A 19,660-nucleotide genomic window follows, 5' to 3' on the forward strand; every position below is an offset into this window, starting at 1 on the left:
TGCTTCCTCATCATGCATGCATCGGTGGTTTTACTTTTGTAATAAATCAGCACTGATGACTGAGAGCTTCAGGGCGAATGTGAACACACATTAAACAACAGATGCACTAAGCAGATTTAAGGAAGAGCATCAGGAAGAGAACACTCCATACAAAGTCCCTTTTCTCTCTTTCCCTTTCATATTATATAAGAGGCATAACCCAGCGCATGCAAGCATGATGTAACCTGGCACAGTCCACAGTCTGCCCTTCCTAGAGTAAACAGCCTTTGCGTCCCTAAAGGCTTGACCCAGTCCCAAGACCTCCCGCCTCTCACAGCCCGTCTGCCTCTCAACATCCCTAGAAGTTCCCCTACATCACAGCTCCGCTTTGCGTCTAAGCTACTTATTGTTCAGAATATTCCCATACAGCCATTCATAAACACTCCAAGGGTCAGGAAGTGCTCCTACAGTTGAGAAGGGGCTGATTTGATATGTTTCTCAGTTGGGGTCATGCCGTTTTATTCAATTTAGGGTTGTATGTCTATTTGAGTGCAGAAAACCATTCTTTTCAGCAAACTAAGACCAACTGGCCTCTTTCTTACTTTCACCCTCTTTTGAAATATCCCACTGAAAGCCAACCTCTGGAACACATTGTACTGAATGTGTCCCCTTTGCTTGTTAAAATATACATTAGTATTTTTTAAACAATAATTATACAAACAATAGCATGAATAAAAAGAAATAGAGAAAAAACAAACAAACATAAAACTCACTTAATTATGTTTTGGTTAAGACCACATATTCTATAAAAAAAAGTATATTTATTTTATGTAATATTGCTTAATTGTTTTAAGGATGGATATTTTACAGGAAAACCAGACAAAAATACTGATAAAGTGATTTTTGCAGTGTAGAGGTAAGTAGAAGATGGAAGGATTTGGAGGCCCCATTTCCCTCTTTCTTTTACTCCCTCTCTGTACATGTCCTTACTTGACCCTCGTGAGTAGAGCTGAGGAAATGTGGGGAGAGAGAGGGAGGTTCTTACATAATGGGTTTATACGTGTGCAGTTATAGACACGTGTGTGTGTGTGTGTGTGTGTGTGTGTGTGTGTGTGTGTGTGTTTGTGTGTGTGTAAGGAAGGAGGGAGACAGACAGGCAGACAGACAGACAGACAGACAGACAGACAGACAGACAGACAGACAGACAGACAGATTGAGGATGTGTCCATCAGTTTCTGTGTGTTACAAGCAAGGCAGTGTAAAAGCCAGGGGGTCACGATCAGAGATCATGTCTATTGTTCATTGCTAATAGGATATTCAGTTGTGGGATCAGTTGTGGGATGCTTACTTCTTATAAAAATTAGACATATTAGAATTTGTATACAATATAAATAAAATAAAAAATATTGACTGCACCTTTAAATAATGAAATTTTGAAAGATATAATTTGCTCTTTGACACTCTACATGTAGTTATATTATATATATATATATAGATCAGAGGAGAATGGGCCGACTGATTCAAGCTACTAGAAGAGCAACTTTGTCTGAAATAACCACTCCTTACAACCGAGGTATGCAGCAAAGCATTTGTGAAGCCACAACACTCACAACCTTGAGGTGGATGAGCTACAACAGCAGAAGACCCCACCGGGTACCACTCATCTCCACTAGAAATAGGAAAAAGAGGCTAAAATTTGTACAAGCTCACCAAAATTGGACAGTAGAAGATTGAAAAATATTGCCTGCTCTGATTAGTCTCGATTTTGTGTTGAGACATTCAGATGGTAGAGTCAGAACTTGGCATAAACACAATGAGAACATGGATCCATCATGCCTTGTTACCACTGTGCAGGCTGGAGGTGGTGGTGTAGTGGTGTGGGGGATGTTTTCTTGGCATACTTTAGGCCCCTTAGTGCCAATTGGGCATCGTTTAAAAGCCACGGCCTACCTGAGCATTGTTTCTGACCATGTCCATCCCTTTATGACCACCACGTGCCCATCCTCTGATGGCTACTTCCAGCAGGATAATGCACCATGTCACAAAGCTTGAATCATTTCAAATTGGTTTCTTGAACATGACAATGAGTTCACTGTACTAAAATGGCTCCCACAGTCACCAGATCTCAACCCAATAGAGCATCTTAGGGATGTGGTGGAACAGGAGCTTCGTGCCCTGGATGTGCATCCCACAAATCTCCATCAACTGCAAGATGCTATCCTATCAATATGGGCCAACATTTCTAAAGAATGCTTTCAGCACCATGTTCAATCAATGCCACGTAGAATTAAGGCAGTTCTGAAGGCGAAAGGGCGTCAAACACAGTATTAGTATTAGTATGGTGTTCATAATAATCCTTTAGTTGAGTGTATATATATATATATATATATATATATATATATATATATATATATATATATATAGTAATCAGGCATACAATTATGACCTAATATTTTGTTGGTCCGAATTTTGCTGCAAAAAAACAGCCCTGACCTATCGAGGCGTGGACTCCACTAGACCCCTGAAGGTGTGCAGTGGTATCTGACACCAATATGTTAGCAGCAGATCCTTTAAGTCTTGTAAATTGCAAGGCCTTCATGGATCAGACTTGTCTGTTCAGCACATCCCACAGATGCTCATCTGGATTGAGATCTGGGAAATTTGGAGGCCAAGTCAACAACTCGTTTTTGTGCTCCTCAAACCATTCCTGAACCATTTTTTGCTTTGTGGCAGTGCACATTATCCTGCTGAAAGAGGCCACATCCACCAGGGAATACCGTTTCCTTGAAAGGTTTACATGGTCCGCTACAATGCTTAGGTAGGTGGTACGTGCCAAAGTAACATCCACATGGATGGCAGGACCCAGGTGTTTCCCAGTAGAACATTTCCCAAAGCATCACACTGCCTCCGCCGGCTGGCCTTTTTTCCATAGTAAAGAAAATGTGATTCATCAGACCAGGCCACCTTCTTATTGCTCACGTGGTCCAGTTTTGATGCTCACATGCCGTTGGTGCTTTCGGCGGTGAACAGGGGTCAGCATGGGCACCCTGGCTGGTCTGTGCAGCCCCATACACATTAAACTGTGATTCACTGTGTACACAGGCCAGCCTTCACTCCCCACGTGTACCAATGAGCCTTGGCTGACCATGACCCCGTGTGCCGGTTCACCACTGTTCACTTAGGTTCTTGTGGAAACACCCCACAATAGCTGCAGTTTCGGAGATGCTCTGAACTGTCATCTAGCCATCAATATTGTCCATTGTCAAACTAGCTCAAATGCTTGCCCATTTTTCCTGCTTCTAACACAGAACTTTGAGGACAAAATGTTCACTAGCTGCCTAATATAACCCACCAGGTGTCATGATGATGTGATAATCAATGTTATTCACTTCACCTGCCAGAGGGCATAATGTTGTTATTATATTGAGAGCAAATTATATATATAATGTGTCTGTGTGGGTGTAAAAGTCATGGTTCTGTATATACTGGTTTTGGGGTCACGGTTGGATACGAGTTCAGTACATTTTTCATTCCTGATTGCTTAAAATAAAAGTTACTCTAATTGCTGGATTTACCAATGCTGCACTATAAAATGCAACGGCTGTTTTTAAAATGATTGGTTTGATTAACGTGTTATGCGTAGCCTATGCTGTCATTTTCTTTGAGTGTGAGAGTTCATTAACAGTGGCGGATGCAAAAAGTTCAATATTATGATTTTCAATAAATCACAGAAAGATGAGCGAGAAGGAGAAAATGAGCCTCAGTTCCCTTTCTACAAGGAGACAGCGAGTGAAGCGCCACCTGAGGCGTCCTAATTCCACAACACATATTTCATCACTGGACAGTAGAGAGACTTCCATGACACATCAGCACAATGCCAAATGATTTTCTCTCATTATAACAGTGGAAGCAGCTAAAAATATTCCATAATTTATGGTCATAGTAAGACGACATTCGAAATCGGGAAAAGGGTCTGTTACACACCGTGGCTCTAAAATATGGACACACGGACAAACAGGACCCTTACAATAAAAACAAAACATTGTGCTTTTGGAAAATAAAGAAGACAGAACAGGATGCCACTTTCTGCCATCCCGTTTTCCTTTTCTTGAAGCTTGTGGAGCAACTCAACGGCCTCTAGCAAACTCTTGTGTGCCATCTGAACCAGTTTGATCTCTTCTTCCTCTGCTCTTTTTCCTGTTCTTTCATGTTCTAATATAGATAAAATGTGTGTAATGTTAAGTATGCAATATTATGCACAAAATATTCTAATTATATATAGTATGTGTGTGACATATATTGCTGATAAGTCATGACCCAAGTGGAACAGGGTCTTCTACAGATATAAATTAGGTAGTATTCATCTGGCCATGTAATGTCCACATGACGGCCACATGAGGCAACCTGCTCCATATCTTATTTTAGGCTGCTTTTTAAATATATATTTTAGAAACCTAGATTCCTTTTAAAAATGAAGATGTAAATCAGTATGCACCTCTTATTTGTCAAACGATTGCTGGAATGAGAAGTGTGATTCCTATATGTTCAGCATATGACGTCTCAGAGTCTCTTCACTCTTGATTACAGCATTAATGCTTTTGATGATTTTATCTAGTAGGTTTTCCTCAACACTGTATTCAGTCCTGTTTTCTAGTGTCTTATATATATATATATCACTGTAATAACAACTCTGGCTTAACCAATAGCACAAGCTCGAGGAGCTACCTGTTTGACTGAAAATGTCAGATAATAAAAGTGATTAAAACTTATTTGGAAAGTTTTGGAATTCTGTTAGTGGTGCAAAAATTTAACTTGCAAGAAAGAGAGCGCTCTGGGGTCATCGTCAGTTGCTGCTGATGCAATGTTTTACTGTTTTAAGACTTACTAGATATCTAAAGAATGTTTCTGACTGAAGCAAAAGTTTTCTTTCAGTCTCCATAGTCTCATTCCTCTCTAGGAGAAGAAATTTTGTTTTTTAAGGGACATTAGCCGGCTGCTGAGTGGAAAACTTCTGAATCTGAGGAAGGAGCTAGAAAAAAATATAGGAGCAGCAAAGAGATGGGATGAGAGGGCGGATCCTGAACGCACAGAGTCAGATGGTGATTGGCTGGGCAGAAAGCTGCCTTTGTGAGGTCACTGCCTCCACAACAGCTTCCAACCACAATGAGAATCAAGCTGTGTGTCCAGTCAGCCAGGACTTTTCTCAATGAGTAACAACAGTTAGTGTTTCAGTCAGCGGCATCCTGCAAAGACCTTTATTTACTGTTGAGGTTTTCATGTGGTACATGAGGAAGAAAGAAATACTTAAAGAGATAGTTCACCTAAAAATTAAACTTCTGTTATCATGCACCCACCCTCATGTCAGTCTAAACATGTATAACTTTCTTTTGAGGAATATTAAGGGAAAATAACCTAAATTATTTGGTTACAACATTTTTCAAATGGTCTTCTTCCATGTTCCACAGATGAAAGAAATTGTATCAAATCAAAGAAATTCAATTTGGCCAACTGAAAAATTTAGATGTAACCAGTCACTAGAACTTTTTCAACTGGAGAGGCTTGACATTTTTTTTACAGTGCAGGTTTGGAGTTAAATGACGGTGAGCAGATGACAAAATGATCTGAATTGCTTATTTATGTATTGTCCTGTTGTGTGCTTAAAGCTACACTGTCAAACTTTTTTAGTTTATTCTTAGCTAAAAATACTTAGTTCTTTCAAAAAAATATGTGCTCATTAATGTATAATTACTTCTTTCAAGTAATAAAGTATTCTCGTAAGTTTATAATATGCCATTGAAAATACATACGGGTGAGGGGTTCGCCCATATGTATTTTGGGTAGCACGGGTTCGGGTGAGCCATGTTAATCTTGGACTAAATCGGCTTGCAGTTTGACCTCCATCGAGTGTTAAAATGCGAAAAGCAAAGCTTGAATTTACGGGTATGTCCCTCTTTGGCTAATGTACTTTCAAGATGGAGGGGCAACATGGCGACCGGCATTCAAACCCCTCACCGTATGTATTTTCAATGGCATATAATAAACTTATGAAAATACTTTATTACTTGAAAGAAGTAAATATACATTAATGAGCACATATATTTTTGAAAGAACAAAGTGTTTTTAGCTAAGAATAAACTAAAAAAGTTACACAATGTAGCTTTAAGTATAATGCTCATAGATTTAGTTAATACATGATGACAGTATGATGTTTGAAAGGTCCTCTTGTTTAAAAAAACAAAAACAGCCTGGACATTCTGCTAGAAAATGGGTATATGAAAATCATACATGAGGACAAGCAAATTATTATTATTTTGTGCGAACTGTCCCTTTAAGGGCCCTTCAATCTAATTTAAAGGTGCACTGTGTACATTTTAGCAGCATCCAGAATTGCAACCGTGTACCGCTCACTCCTCCCTTTCAAAGCACACAGAGAAGCTATGGTGGCTGACACAGGACAAATATATCATCGTATGAGACAGCAGAGTAGCTAGCGCCCTGTAGAACGGTTTGTCCATTTAGGGCTACTGTAGAAACATGACGGCGCAAAATGGTCACTTCATTGTAAGAGGACCCGTGGTGTATGTAGATAGAAACGGCTCATTCTAAAGTAATAAAAAAATAACGGTTCATTATGTAATGTCTTTATACATGTAGCTGAAAACATATTTATGTATATTATATTACATTTCTGTCAGTAGAGCCTCATAAATATTACACACTGCACCTTTAAGAGAATATGAGAATTAAAGATTTCACCAATAGCTGATACACAACATCAAAGCTGAAAAGTAAAGTCAGTATTGGGAAAATACTAAATGAGAAACATATGAGAGCCTTCTAACAGTACAAAAAGAAAGGTGTATCTTGTAGAAAAGGGCACCTAATTCAAGTACGAGGAAAGAAAAATGACAAAAAATGCCCACCGAACAAAACTTGTTTGTAAAACTGAATAAGCCACACTCGATCATACAACAATGTATTTGATTGTTTATCTGACATCAGTCAGTACAGTTCATAATTACACTTTCATATTTTGTGATCTGTCATTAATCTCCTTCTATACAGTGAGTTGTCAAGCCTGTTGAACAGAGAAGTGAGCAGACTTTAAATGAGTCCATGTAAAAATCGACATCCACAGAGACTAGCTATGGCTACTGGCTCTCTGACAATCCCAGTCACAAGCCATAACGGATGCCAAGCCTTTGTGCTGAGGACAAATAATCCGAATTCCCCTTCAACCAAGGGCAGTTACGCTCCCTTCGGTCTTGGCACGCGGCATACATCACAACCCGGGTCCTCGGAGGGATGATTGGTCATCAAGTGCTTTAGGAGTGTTACAGCTTTGCTGAGTGATATCAAAATAACCAATACGTCGGAATAAATTCTCGCATATCGATAGTCCCGCGACCTCGGACGAACTCCAGTGCGGCCAGAAAAGGGAATGCAGGAGCTACTGCATAGGATTATAGCAAAAACAGACCAGGGAGAACGGGATGTAAATTGAGTCACATATTTATTACATAAATATATAGTAAAATAGACCAGCGACAATTACCATAAAAATATCTTCCTTTAAAATCCTGACCATAAACAAAGAGTTTGAAAATCACACATTGACATTGACAAACACGCTGATTGTCTGGACCTGTCGAAAACAGACCACCACGAGGAAACCTGACATCACACCACCCAAAAACCTAGGACTGACGGGTGCAGGGGGAGGGCGGGGTGGTGAATTGGTGGTTGGCGTGACGGAGGTGTGAGAGGAGATCACAGTAGATATTCAGAGGTTCCATGTGTATGTTTGTTGAGATATTCTGAGTTACACATGTCTATTTGGCCCAGAACTTGCATAAGCTTTCCTGCACCTCCATGCTAGGTGGGAACGGATCCTAAAGACTTCCTGAACCTGGTCCACTGAGCTGAAGGAGGAAACATGCTGTGCTGAGACTCTCAGAACATTATCCGCTGAACTCGGTATTGAGTGCCACTGCTAAGCAGCTTCACATTTGATTAATTTCCTGCGCTCCCTTACGTCTTTAGCTGCATGAACCCCGATAACCGCTCAAATTATGTGAGTAGATTCCTCAAGGCCCTGTACAAATACAACGAGGTGTAGACCAATAACGCTGCATAGGTTAAACAGACTCCCAGCTCTCTCAGCCAGTCATTTAGCTGGCCTCTGATTGGTCAGGACCCCTGAGTGACTAAACTCTACTGTTGTGATGTTTCCCAGTTGAGTTATTGATCACAGTGAAGCTAGGAAATTCGTGAGTACGGAAATTATTCGCAATAGCATTGTTAAAGTTGCTTCCCCCCAAAAAAATTTGTATTTTTTCCAGAACAAGAAATGCACCATTTGCACAATGTTTCTATTAACAGTACAATACAGAAAGTCTGCATAAACAGATTTAAATTTGGATTCATTTTTTTTTTTTTTGCAGAAGTGACACCTGGTTTATACCTTACCAGCAGGCCCACACATAATTCATTTATTAAATAATTTGGCTGTTTCGCTTTCAGCTGCCAATTTCAGCTCCATTTAACACATTTTCCGCAGATTTCCCCCCAAAATTACCACAGAAAATTTGCAAATTCCATCTGGGCCTACGTATAAGGTGCATCATCCAAGAGCAGCTGAACATATGGAAACTGTGGCATGTGGCCAGTGGACCACTGAGACGGAAAACTAGCAAAAGCAGTACAAACATGAGAGCAAAAACAGACATGCACATGTATGTTAGAGCCCAATGGGAGTGTTAGTTGGAAAAGAGAAAAAGAAAAGACATGGACCCTTTTGTTTGCACCGGGATCACAAACTCATTTTGCAGAATGTCCAAATGTCCAGGAACACTGTACTGGAAATATCCTGGCAGAGGGCCTTCTATCTATACATCTCATTTATTGTAATATTGGAACCATCCAGTGTGCAAGGAGGGTTATGTCCTGTAAGAACCAGCAGAGATGCGAGGAATCCTCGCATTGAGTTTGGGAGGAAATGGGGAGGGTCGACTGAAGCACCCTTTGAGGCCTTATAAGCAAACCCGATCAAGCCCGCACTCAAACCACTCAATTTAAAGCATTGCATAAGCGTAGCTGTTTTATTGCATAATCTATGTATTTCTTGTGAGGTCATTCAAGTTATCCTTCCTTATGTCTGGCAAGATACATTCCTTGCTGTCATGCATAACTTTATATAACTATCTCCAAGAAATGACTCCATGTTCTCACAGTGAAATACTGCCAGCATGTATAATCTCAAAACCCAACCAGTGCAAAATGTACTTAGAATGCCATTTGGTTTTGTAAAGATATATCTGAGAAATCAAGAAGCACATCCCTTCAGCCTCCCCTAACCACGTGAAACAATAAGCTAGGCCCTGGAGAAGTGTCTGATTGCAAGTCTATCTCTGTGTGCACTCAATAAACTGCCATTTTGACACCTGATACCGTCTCTAGAGTCTTCACGTGTGCCTCAAAAGGCTCTCAGTTGCAAACAAAATACAAAATAAAGGGAGAAATAATAAAATGAATCTTTTATAATTTATGTATTGTACGTTTTTTTGATTCAGGCCTCAAAAGGTGCAAAAAAGCAGGAAAAAGAAAGGCAGAACAGCAAAGCATAAAGCCTCATAATCAAAGAACAAAAGCCTTAAAGATGTATGAGCTTTTGTCTACAACAATCAATACCTATATTAGCTTATGTCAAAATCAAGTTATATCTGACTCCAGGAGAAAAAGAAAGATAAAGGGCACTATCATACACCTGGCGCAATGCACAAAAAAAAAATAGTTTTTTTATGTTCTATGTGGGGAGTGTTAGTAATGTGCGCCTGTAGGTGGGTTCACAACGCATGTACTCTGCTTATTACACACAGGGACGCGCAGCAGCACACAAACATGTTTAAATATTCCCGAAGCGTTCCGTCTTTCCGTAATGGAAATAGCAGTCTGCCATGGTGCAAGCGCAACTGGCTTTTAAAGGGAAAGGGAGATGAGACTCTGATTTTTTTATTGCACATTACGCCTAAATACACCCATTTTAGACCATGCGCCAACCGTTTTTCCATCTTAAACTACCAATAGTCGATTCGGACACGCCCTAAGCGCACCTGCATCATGCGATCGGATTGTTAAAATAGGGCCCTAAATGAGCAGCAATGAGGACTTATTTTCTGCGTTTTTACCCAGACACTTAAAATGTGATTGAATTTGACCACCCTGTACCGCTTGCACATTTCATTTTCTGCAGGAGGCCAATCAAACTTCACTGCGGTATGTCCGAAACCAGCTTATTATTAAAAGATATAATACTGGCTTAATTTCCTTCAATGATGCTGCTGATTGACTTATTGCAGTTCCACGTTGTTAAGGCTTATAATGAGGACAGGGAGAACTGAAAGTCCATTCAGATTGATTTGCAGCACTTTGTTGCTGCCTGGGCCGCTGAATGAGGAGATACTACTCATAAAAGCTTATAATGGAATAGTCCTGATGGTTAAGAGTTAGAGTTAGTGGTTACGTACCCACAAGGTCCGAAATTATATCACACGATTTTATTTTAAAAGCTCATTCGTGTGCTTGATTTGTGGTGTGTTTTTGATTTTTGCCTACTTGCAGCCAGGGAGTTCTTAGTAATGCTGCAAATATTATTTTAACAGTACCGTCTAGTCTAATAGTGACTAAGGCTGTCTTATGAAGCATTCAGTCACGAACTAAAGTGGGTTGTGTCTCATCAGGCACATCCTGTAAGAGAAGCTGAATGAAATGGAAGCATGTGGAAGCTTTGGCAGCTGGTCAGTGGAGCGCTGAGAGGAAACAGCACTAACATGACAGCAAAACAGATGTGCGCATGTAGGTCTGTTAATGTCGATAGAACTGCGAGAAAGAGACGGCCTTGATACGTGAACCCTCGGCTGTTGGGACACATTTTATTTTATGCATGTCATTTTAAAAGCGTCCAACAGGAGCGTTAAACGACATGTCTTGAAAGCAAACCTGAGCACTGTTGTGAAACCTGACAAGCGTTGCATAAGAATCCCGAGATACCTTTGCATAATATTACACACAAATGTTCTTGTGTGATTGGCTTAATGCGTTTGTGTGCAACAAGTGTGCAAACATTCCTTTCCGTCTCTGCATGTAGTTTTCCTCTAAATCTTCTCTGTACACAATGCCAGCAGCCCATTTAAACAGAAAACACTCATACTCAGAGGCAAAAGGAAACTTGACAGGAAAGATGACAGCTAATTTACAGAACACACTGAATAACTACTTGAAACAAACACACTCTAAAGAAAGATCTGAATGATATATAGAATACATGTCCAGTAATTATATCCTTACACTCACAGTATGCCAAAAAAGCCCAAACTTGTGCAACAAAATCAATTTTTTTTAAAAAAGGACCACTAATGAGTCGTTTGTGCATATGTGAGAAAGAGGTAGAGAGCAAAAAAAAAAAAAAAAAAAACTCTAATAGTGGAATAGTTCTCAACTAGCAAAGGGAAAATCATTAGTGAACCTATTTAAAGATGGACCTAAAAACGAATTATTGACCTCATTTCCCTCCACCTGACAGCATATGCTCAGAGTGAACTGCTATATTCTTCAAAGAAATATGAATAGTAAATATTTGCTTCTATACTGCATCGAAAGAGCCTCAAAGCGTGTTCAAGGGATCAGTCTGCAAATCTAGCCACATGGTCACTACAAAAAGCAAAGACACACACACACACACACCAGCAGACATAATCAAAGCAAATAAGCATGCGCACAAAAAGACAATGCACAAGTTCAATCCAACATCGCAGTGTCAGGAGGAGCAAAACATGATGGTTAGAATCTCATTAAACAATAATTTTCCATGTAAAGTTAGTAAAAGTGCTCACGTTTGACTCCCATGTTAATGTAATGAGCACCTGTAAACTGTTTACATATTTTAAATATGCATATTTTTATGATTATAAAAATGTTGTCATTGAAATTGAAAAATGTTATTGAAAAAATTGTTTTCACCGAGCAGTGTGGTAGGGTTCAGCACAATATAGAATGATTTGGGACCGTAAAAACCCTGATCCGGCTTGCGTTTTGACCGCAAATAGTACGCTAATGACAGGCGTGGTGTAGCAATTGATGTCATTCTCGCGAGAAGAAGAAAAAGAAAGCGACAAACCACAATGGATGACATAAAGAAGATCTTTTTCTTGCTTTTCGGCATGTGGCTGTTGTCACAAGAAAAAGACAAGCTTTGTTTGAGAAAAAGCATGCACAAGTTACGATTCTCTGTAAACCAATCAATGTTCTGCAGTGACTCTAGCTCCACCCTTTAGTTTTGGACTACTGTGTTAGGTATCCCATCGGAAGAGTGCCAAAAAAAAGTGGTACTCTTCACAACTTCTGACAATGGAAATTGCGTACTGTACTGAACTGTACCTCTCGGTGGAAACAAGGAGCCAGATCTCACGAAAATGCGGATAAATGGAATGTGTGCAATCTCGCGGAATGTATACGCAAAAATTAGTTTTACCATGCATATAGTACGCAGTTTGATTCATGATTCGCACTTTATGGCGTATTACGCACAAACCATCCACCCCACCATCCTACCCAAGAGCGTGTCATATTATACGAACAAAAAGTGCATATCATGTGCACGCGAAAAACTGTGTAGCATATGCACGCCAAAACTAATTTTGGCGTAAACATTCCGCGAGATTGCACACTCGTACTATTGATATGCATTCACGTGATCGCATTGAAACAAGCCATGAGTGAGTCGCCCCACAGTCTGCCATATTGAGATCACAGTAAACGCTGACCCCTCTGCTATCATTCATGAAAATACTAGCATCCACACCACTAGGTGTCAGTGTGAGTCCAAAAGGACATTACATAAGCACTACAGAAATACAAAAATATGACTGTGCACCTTTAAGTCAGATAGGTTTGACTGGGTCTGATTTCACTGCATGCTTGTGCATAAAAACAACTATGGTTTGCAGAAATATGAAAGCTCAATGCTTTAATGTTTAGATAAGCAAAGATGTGTTCTCACCAGGTTTTCATGACTGCCTTCTATGAGCCCCTTGAAGCAGCCCCAAGATAAGAGTAATGCAGGAGAAATGTGTGTGTGTGTATGTGGCAGAGATAGAGACAGATGAACAATAAAGAGAAGTAGACCACAGGACAAGAACACTGAAAGCACATCTTCAACTCAGAGAGCGAAGAATGATGAGCTAACAAAAGGCATGGCTGGAATTTTTCAACATTTATTTAAAAAAAGAAAGAAAAAAAAAGTTTGTTATATTTCTTTTTTTTGTCTTTTTTTATTTTGTTGATACCTGAGAGAATCCTTCAATAGCTTTCCTTTCCAGTCTCATTTAAAACAGCTGTGGTGTGGACATCATCCCCGCTCTCTGCTCACACTCTCATGGCTGGGTGCATTTCGGAAATGACTTTAAATTACACATGGTCACAATCTAATCAAATCAAGACACTCACATTCAACTTCACAAGACGCACAGCAAAACTGAGGGCTTTGACTTCACAGTGCTGAGGGTGGCCGGTCAAACTAAAATATTCAAAAACAGTGAGCTTGTTGATTCCGTTCGTTTAGATGGGGTTTCGCGTAGATGCGTTAACTGCTCGGTACATTAAAGCTGAAGTGTGTGATTTCTGCGCGACTACTAGTGTCATTAAATAGAACTGCAGCTTTACAAAACACTCCCTTCTTCTGCTATTGGCCAGGTAAAACGTATAGCCCCACCTCAAACTCTCACCATTGGCTGAGCTGTTGCCAGGCTGGTGAAATATTTTGATAGTCCCTCAGAGACACACTGGCTGTCCTAATTCAAAGGCCGCATCCTTCAAAGGCCGCATTCGTAGGCAGAATGCATCACCATGTTGCGACGAAGTCTGTCCACAGTTCGAAGGCTCCTTCAAATGTGGCCTCCAATGCGCCTTCGTTTCACAGACAATGAAGGATCTGACAGATGATGATGGCACTGGTGACGATTTCGAGAAACTGCCGGATTAAACTTTTAAATGTAAGTACTGAGTTATTCTTACTTGATATGCATGTATATATGGCTGACTTGTGTTGACTACAAATGTTGACATCTTACCAAGAAGCGATTTTATATAGTATATACCAAAGAATTCATATATAGGAAGACAGTGCACTCTGATTACTTATGAATGGGAGAAACGGCAATGCCCAATATGGCAAAAAAGCTTCTAAATAAAAGAGCCAATTAGATTAGAAAAGTTATTATGCCACTGCAACTGTTTCTGTAGAAGCTCCAGCTGCTATAGAAACAGGCAGTGTTCTGAGGTGCGCGGTTAGGATTGCCCACTAGTTTTGTTCAGGCTGAAAAATGCAGTTTTTTGTCATAATTAGAGCTTTTAGAAACCACATTTATCAGACAGTTGATGTCAGATGTAATTGGTGATTTGAAATATGACATTTAATTGTACGATTGGCAAAAAGTTTTGGAGAATTTGATGTTTCCCCGTTCAAAAAGATAGAAACTGCACTTGCATGCCTGAGAGGCATTTCAAAGATGGCCGCTAAATAAAATGACTTGCGTTAAGGGATTTTGTTTATATGTTCAGACCAAGGTGAACATATTTAGACAGGATTTAAGCCCTGTTTTGTTTTTAGGCAGTTGAATATAACTTCCTTCGATGGGTGCAGCCTTTGAATGAGGACACAGCCAGTATTCATGCTTTTTGGAGAAATTAGGTTATTAATGGTATGCATAGTTATTTGTGTTAAATATTTGAAACAAAAAATGACACACTTCAGCTTTAAGACTCGACAAACTAATATTAATGATGTTTCAATCACTAATGCTGATCTGTTTTGGTAAGTGTGAATACAGAGCTCATTGTCGTTTCTAGCGCGCGAAATGACGTTTCGCTTTCTAACAGGTGGTACCAATCCACCGAACCATGAGAGCATTGGACGCAAGCACATACATAGAAACACAAATGCAGTCTCTCGACAGCGGATGACATCATCGGAGATCAGTGGAAAGTTGAACTAGCGCCCTCGTATGTTCGTGAGGTTTGACAAAGCAGGTCTCAGGCAGCAGTTATGGTCTTCCCAGACAAACGGAATGAGGCTCATGCTGTCGCGGTGGGTGGGACTCTGGGGGAGGGAGTGTTTAGAAAGAGACACGTCCGCTAATCAGAACTCACTGACACAGCCATCATGCTATCAGAGGGGTCGAGCATTGCATAGACATTCTTACTTCTGGCCGTTTTTCATCTTTCTCTGAAGATAACACACACAAATTTGGGCCGAAAATAAAATGACACCACCAAAGTGAAACAAAACCAGTATCTACTGTTCTCCTTTGAGGAATCTGATTGGCAGTAGCGAGGTCAGCTAAGTGCTTCTAGGTACCAGACCATACCCGTCTACGTCTCTACCGGTAATCTGACCTAGCGAACGTCCGTCTGGCTACCCTGTCAGAAAGAGCGGTTTGAGTGCGGGGCAGAGGGTTGCGGAGGCACAGGGTTAGATTGTTAAATTTATGGGGCACTTCTTCTTCATATTTGTATTGAACATGCACATTTGCGAGTGCACAGAAGCACACATACAGATGTGTGAAGCATTTACAAAGCTATACAAGCAGTTTTCTTTTACAGAAACGGGCTGCGTTCTGGCCTTGACATCCAGTATGTGACGGTTGCATATGGTTAACACATAGTGATTTAATCTTTCAATATCTTTCGTTTTGTATTTACATCCTTGGTTATGGCCAAAAAACTTGTAAAAGTACAAAAAAGAATAATGAAACAAAAAACAAAACACAAGTATTGCACCTTGAAGGCGGGCAATATACGCTCAGTAAGCTGTTTGTGTAACATCATTTTGACAGCACTGTCCACTCTTGCTGGTGACCTGAAGTGAGGTTCTAGTTCCCGGGCTCGGTTCCAGCCCAGTCCTGTCAGCTACATTCAATACCATGAAGCACTCTCTGTTGTCGCAGACGCACACGTCTCCCTTTCCAGCCTTTCAGTCGCACCGCATCCCATCCGCTCCCATTACGGGGCCGTCACATCAGCGCAGGCGACGCCGTTCGCAGACGGGCGAACGTGTGCAACCGGTGCAGATCTGAAACAGATGGGCTTTCGAGGCCGAAGGAGGGGGCCGTGTGCTTCCGCGATCACATGAACGCTCAAGCGCACATACGCCCCATCGTACAGTTCAACACGAGCACTGGACGCACTTTGACACAAGTGCCGCACAGATAATCTCTCCTCCCGAGTTCATTTAAGCTTTGTGTTGTGTGAGGTATGAGTAGATTGTGTTTCAGTTTTTTTTTCTTTTCTTTTTTTCAGTTTCTGTTGCATTATTTCTCATGTTTTTTTCTAAGTCTTCTTTCATAAAAAAACAAACAAAACAAAATATAAAAAGAAAATATTCCTGTTTCTTGTTGTAAATTCCTCTTGATAAAAAGACGAAGGACAGATACACAGACAAACAGAGCAGTCGACTTATCATTACAAACTATAGTGAGGTGAAAAAAGAGGTGAAATTCTCTAGTTTACACTGCACGCATGGTCAAAAAGTGACTACGGCTGTTGTTTTTCTCTCTTACATAAAGCAGTTAAGAATCAAAAACGAACACACACATTTCAGTTCAAAACAAAAAGAAAGAAACGAACAGCTCACGCTCCGAAATTTGAACTCTTTGTTCTGGAGTCATCTTTTTATTTGTTTTCTGGGTTTGTAATTATTTTATCTTTTTTTTCTTTTTCTACCTTTCTCAAATAAAATTAGAAGGTAAAGCAGCATCAAAACCCTCCGTTCACTCAACCAACCAATCAGAACCGCTGTGGCGTCACTCGTATTCCAAGATATTCCTCTCAATCTGATTGGCTGCCTTACTTCGCAACCTCCTCGAAGAGCAACTGCTCCTTCTGGCACTTTCATTCTGCTGCTCCCCGTTCACATTCATTCGGTGCTGCCATTCTTTGCATCGGCCACTCTTGTGTCTCACAAAGGGAAGGCCCGTTTCTGTTGGGTGTTCGTCTCATGCCGCTTCTGGCTTTGAGAGGGCGGGGACAGCGGTCTGTTCGTGAACACGTATGTGCTCCGTCAATCGTTACTGAGAAAGAACGAGACCGGGACATTGCTCGACTTAATACTGACTGTGAGGGTGTGCTCAGGAGCACATGGAGGTGTGGCCTCTGTCTGACAGAGAGGTTGGGGGCGTGTCCTCGGAAAACATGCAGCTAAGCTGGAGGAGCTGGAGGGTGGGACCCATCATGCCTTAGTGCAAAAACTTAAAAAGTGCCAGGGGTTGAATCGTCTCTGAAGATTTGGCTCTTTCAAAGCTAAGTGCTCTCGTTCAACTGCTAGCTTCTCCGCGTCCCCCGCCTCACGCTGAAGAAGCCAGCCGACCCCTTGCTCCATTTTGCAAATGACTGCTTGTTATTTAAAAGGAAACAGCGATAGACCCATTTGGTTCAAGCCTGGCCACCTCGGGTCCTTCATCTGTAGTTCTCTCCATGTGTCCTCTTCTTAGTCAGTGGCATGTATGGTTTAGTTCGCCGTCTGCTGAAAACTAGCTTCCGTTTTGACGGAAATCAAAGTGACACTTGGTCCCATGTAAAAAAAATAAAAAAAGCCCATCCAAAATAGTTTTTTTTCTCTCAGCCCAGAGTGAAGAGACCTCAGAGAAATCTGACGGGCTACGATGAGGAATGGCAGGCCCTCCTGTCTACAGTGGTATTTCAACATAACTGAGAAGAAACTGTTTTTGTGAGTGTTTATTTCCTGGCTGTCAGTGTGTGAGAGTATGAGTGTGTGTAGGTGTGTGTAAATGTGTGTGTGTGTGTGTGGCTGAGGGTAGCTGCCCTGTGTCCAGAGGTGAGGTAGAACCTGTTAGCACAGAGGCAGTCATGGAGCCACAGCCAGCCGAAGGTGTGCCCACATTTGAGGTAAAATTAAAACAACACAAGGAAAAAACATCGACAACAGCCAGTCCGCCATGGGCCGTCAGGAGTGTGCGTGTGTGTTCGCACAGACCGGGCAACAGTAGCATCTGAGCGGAACACAGATGGGCTGGACTGAACTCTCAAAGCCCTGCATGGGAGTCCAGAACTACAGCACTGCAGTGCATACAGTAAAATGAGGCATTCGAGTTTTGAGGTGTGTGTTTTAGTACGTTTGTGTGTGTGTGTGCTGGGTCTGGGAGTATGCTAATACTGTCTCCCTCCTGACACCTGTAAAACACAAATCAGCGCGGATTGGAGATGTAGGGGTGCCTGGATTTCCACCTCTTTGTGAATTTCGTGGGACAAAGAGAGGTACACGCAGCCCTCAAATAAGCCCAGGTAATGACAAGAACGAACCGTTCTTGAAACGTCGGTGAGCGGGCACCCCTGAATGAGCACTCAAATGGCGACTGAGAGCATTTGAACGGTCCGTGTCCTACAGAGAAGGGAGGGGGGCATATTCTTGAATGGTCCCAAATCACTTTGAGTAGCTTTATTTAAATATAGCACCTGATTTGGTTCAAAAATGTCCTCCCGCTCCACACACAGGCTCAATATCGAAGAGAAACATGAGGTCTGTTAAAGAAGCTCCACATTAGCTCGGAGCTTGGCGCGAATACGGCGTGTGAACATAAGATACCGTCGGCTAATCTCAAAAAAGTGCTGAGATTTTGATGACTGAAATTAACTGACCACTTCACGACCTGGTGGAGGACTCTACATGCCAGCTGCCATCCAGTCTTAGCAGAGGGCACCTCCAATGGTGGCGTGACAGTAGTGCAGTCTCTGTGTGTACAAATGCATACAAGCTCATTAGAGGAGTCGAGCCGCATAAGCACTGCACCTGTAAGCACACTTGTAAGAGAGTGTGTGTGTGTGTGTGTGTATAGATGTATATTCTGTGTCTAAGGTGTTGATAAACCAGTATAAGACATCATGCAGAGACAGAAGGGCCACGCATGGGGAGTTTAAGTATGAGGGTGGGCTGAGTTTTCTGCGAAAAGCCACCAAAAAAGTTGTCGACTTAACCCCCCCAGTATGAAAGCCTCTCTGTAGATGACCCCTGCCAATGCAGCTGCTGCTGGTGAGTTTGGTGCATGGAGGGGGGTGAGACGGGAAGAGGAACACGGGTTATGAAACGTTCCTGATTCTCCTGCCGCGGCTCGTCGGGGCGTCACACGTCCTGATCCTCGAAGACCTCCAGGAAAAGTGGGGGGAAGAGTTCAGTGGGGCATTCCACCTTCATGTGCAGGAAGCGGCTGGCGTGGCAGGCTCCGATCATGCGTAGGTCCGTCACCTTCATCAGCAGCTTGGGCCAGAAATGGGGAATGTTGTGCTTGCGATAGTTGATGTAGTGTTCGAACGCTAGGAGGAACATCTCCTGGCACTTCTCGATCTTCTCCATACATGTCAGGCCTGTGCGATCTGAAGAGACGGACCAGAGAAGATGCAAGGACAATACTCAGTATGTGACCAATTTAGCACTAGCAAAATATTTTATTTCAGGGTTTCAGTTCTACCACTATTTATCAAATACCATGTCCCAAAACCTAAAACCATTAAAACTACACTTTTGATAACTGTAATAAAGAATGGGTTTTTAATTCCAGAACTCTTTGACGAATTCTCTTGAACACTCTTCACCTAAAGGAGAACTGTTAGGGCT

At 41.5% G+C, this 19,660-nt stretch overlaps 1 protein-coding gene across 2 annotated transcripts in view; it reads right to left on the reverse strand.

Moving 5' to 3' along the window:
* Window positions 1–12,692: 12,692 nt before the first annotated feature.
* The window catches only part of thrab (thyroid hormone receptor alpha b), a 49,244-nt gene continuing 42,276 nt past the window's right edge, over window positions 12,693–19,660 (reverse strand). For both annotated transcript variants that reach the window (XM_067430681.1, XM_067430682.1), the window contains exon 8: window positions 12,693–19,419. In XM_067430681.1, the coding sequence (XP_067286782.1) occupies window positions 19,169–19,419 (251 nt within the window). In that variant the 3' untranslated portion in view covers window positions 12,693–19,168. The remainder of the gene's footprint in view (window positions 19,420–19,660) is intronic.

This window comes from Pseudorasbora parva, chromosome 21, assembly GCF_024679245.1.
Source record: "Pseudorasbora parva isolate DD20220531a chromosome 21, ASM2467924v1, whole genome shotgun sequence".
Taxonomy (NCBI): domain Eukaryota; kingdom Metazoa; phylum Chordata; class Actinopteri; order Cypriniformes; family Gobionidae; genus Pseudorasbora; species Pseudorasbora parva.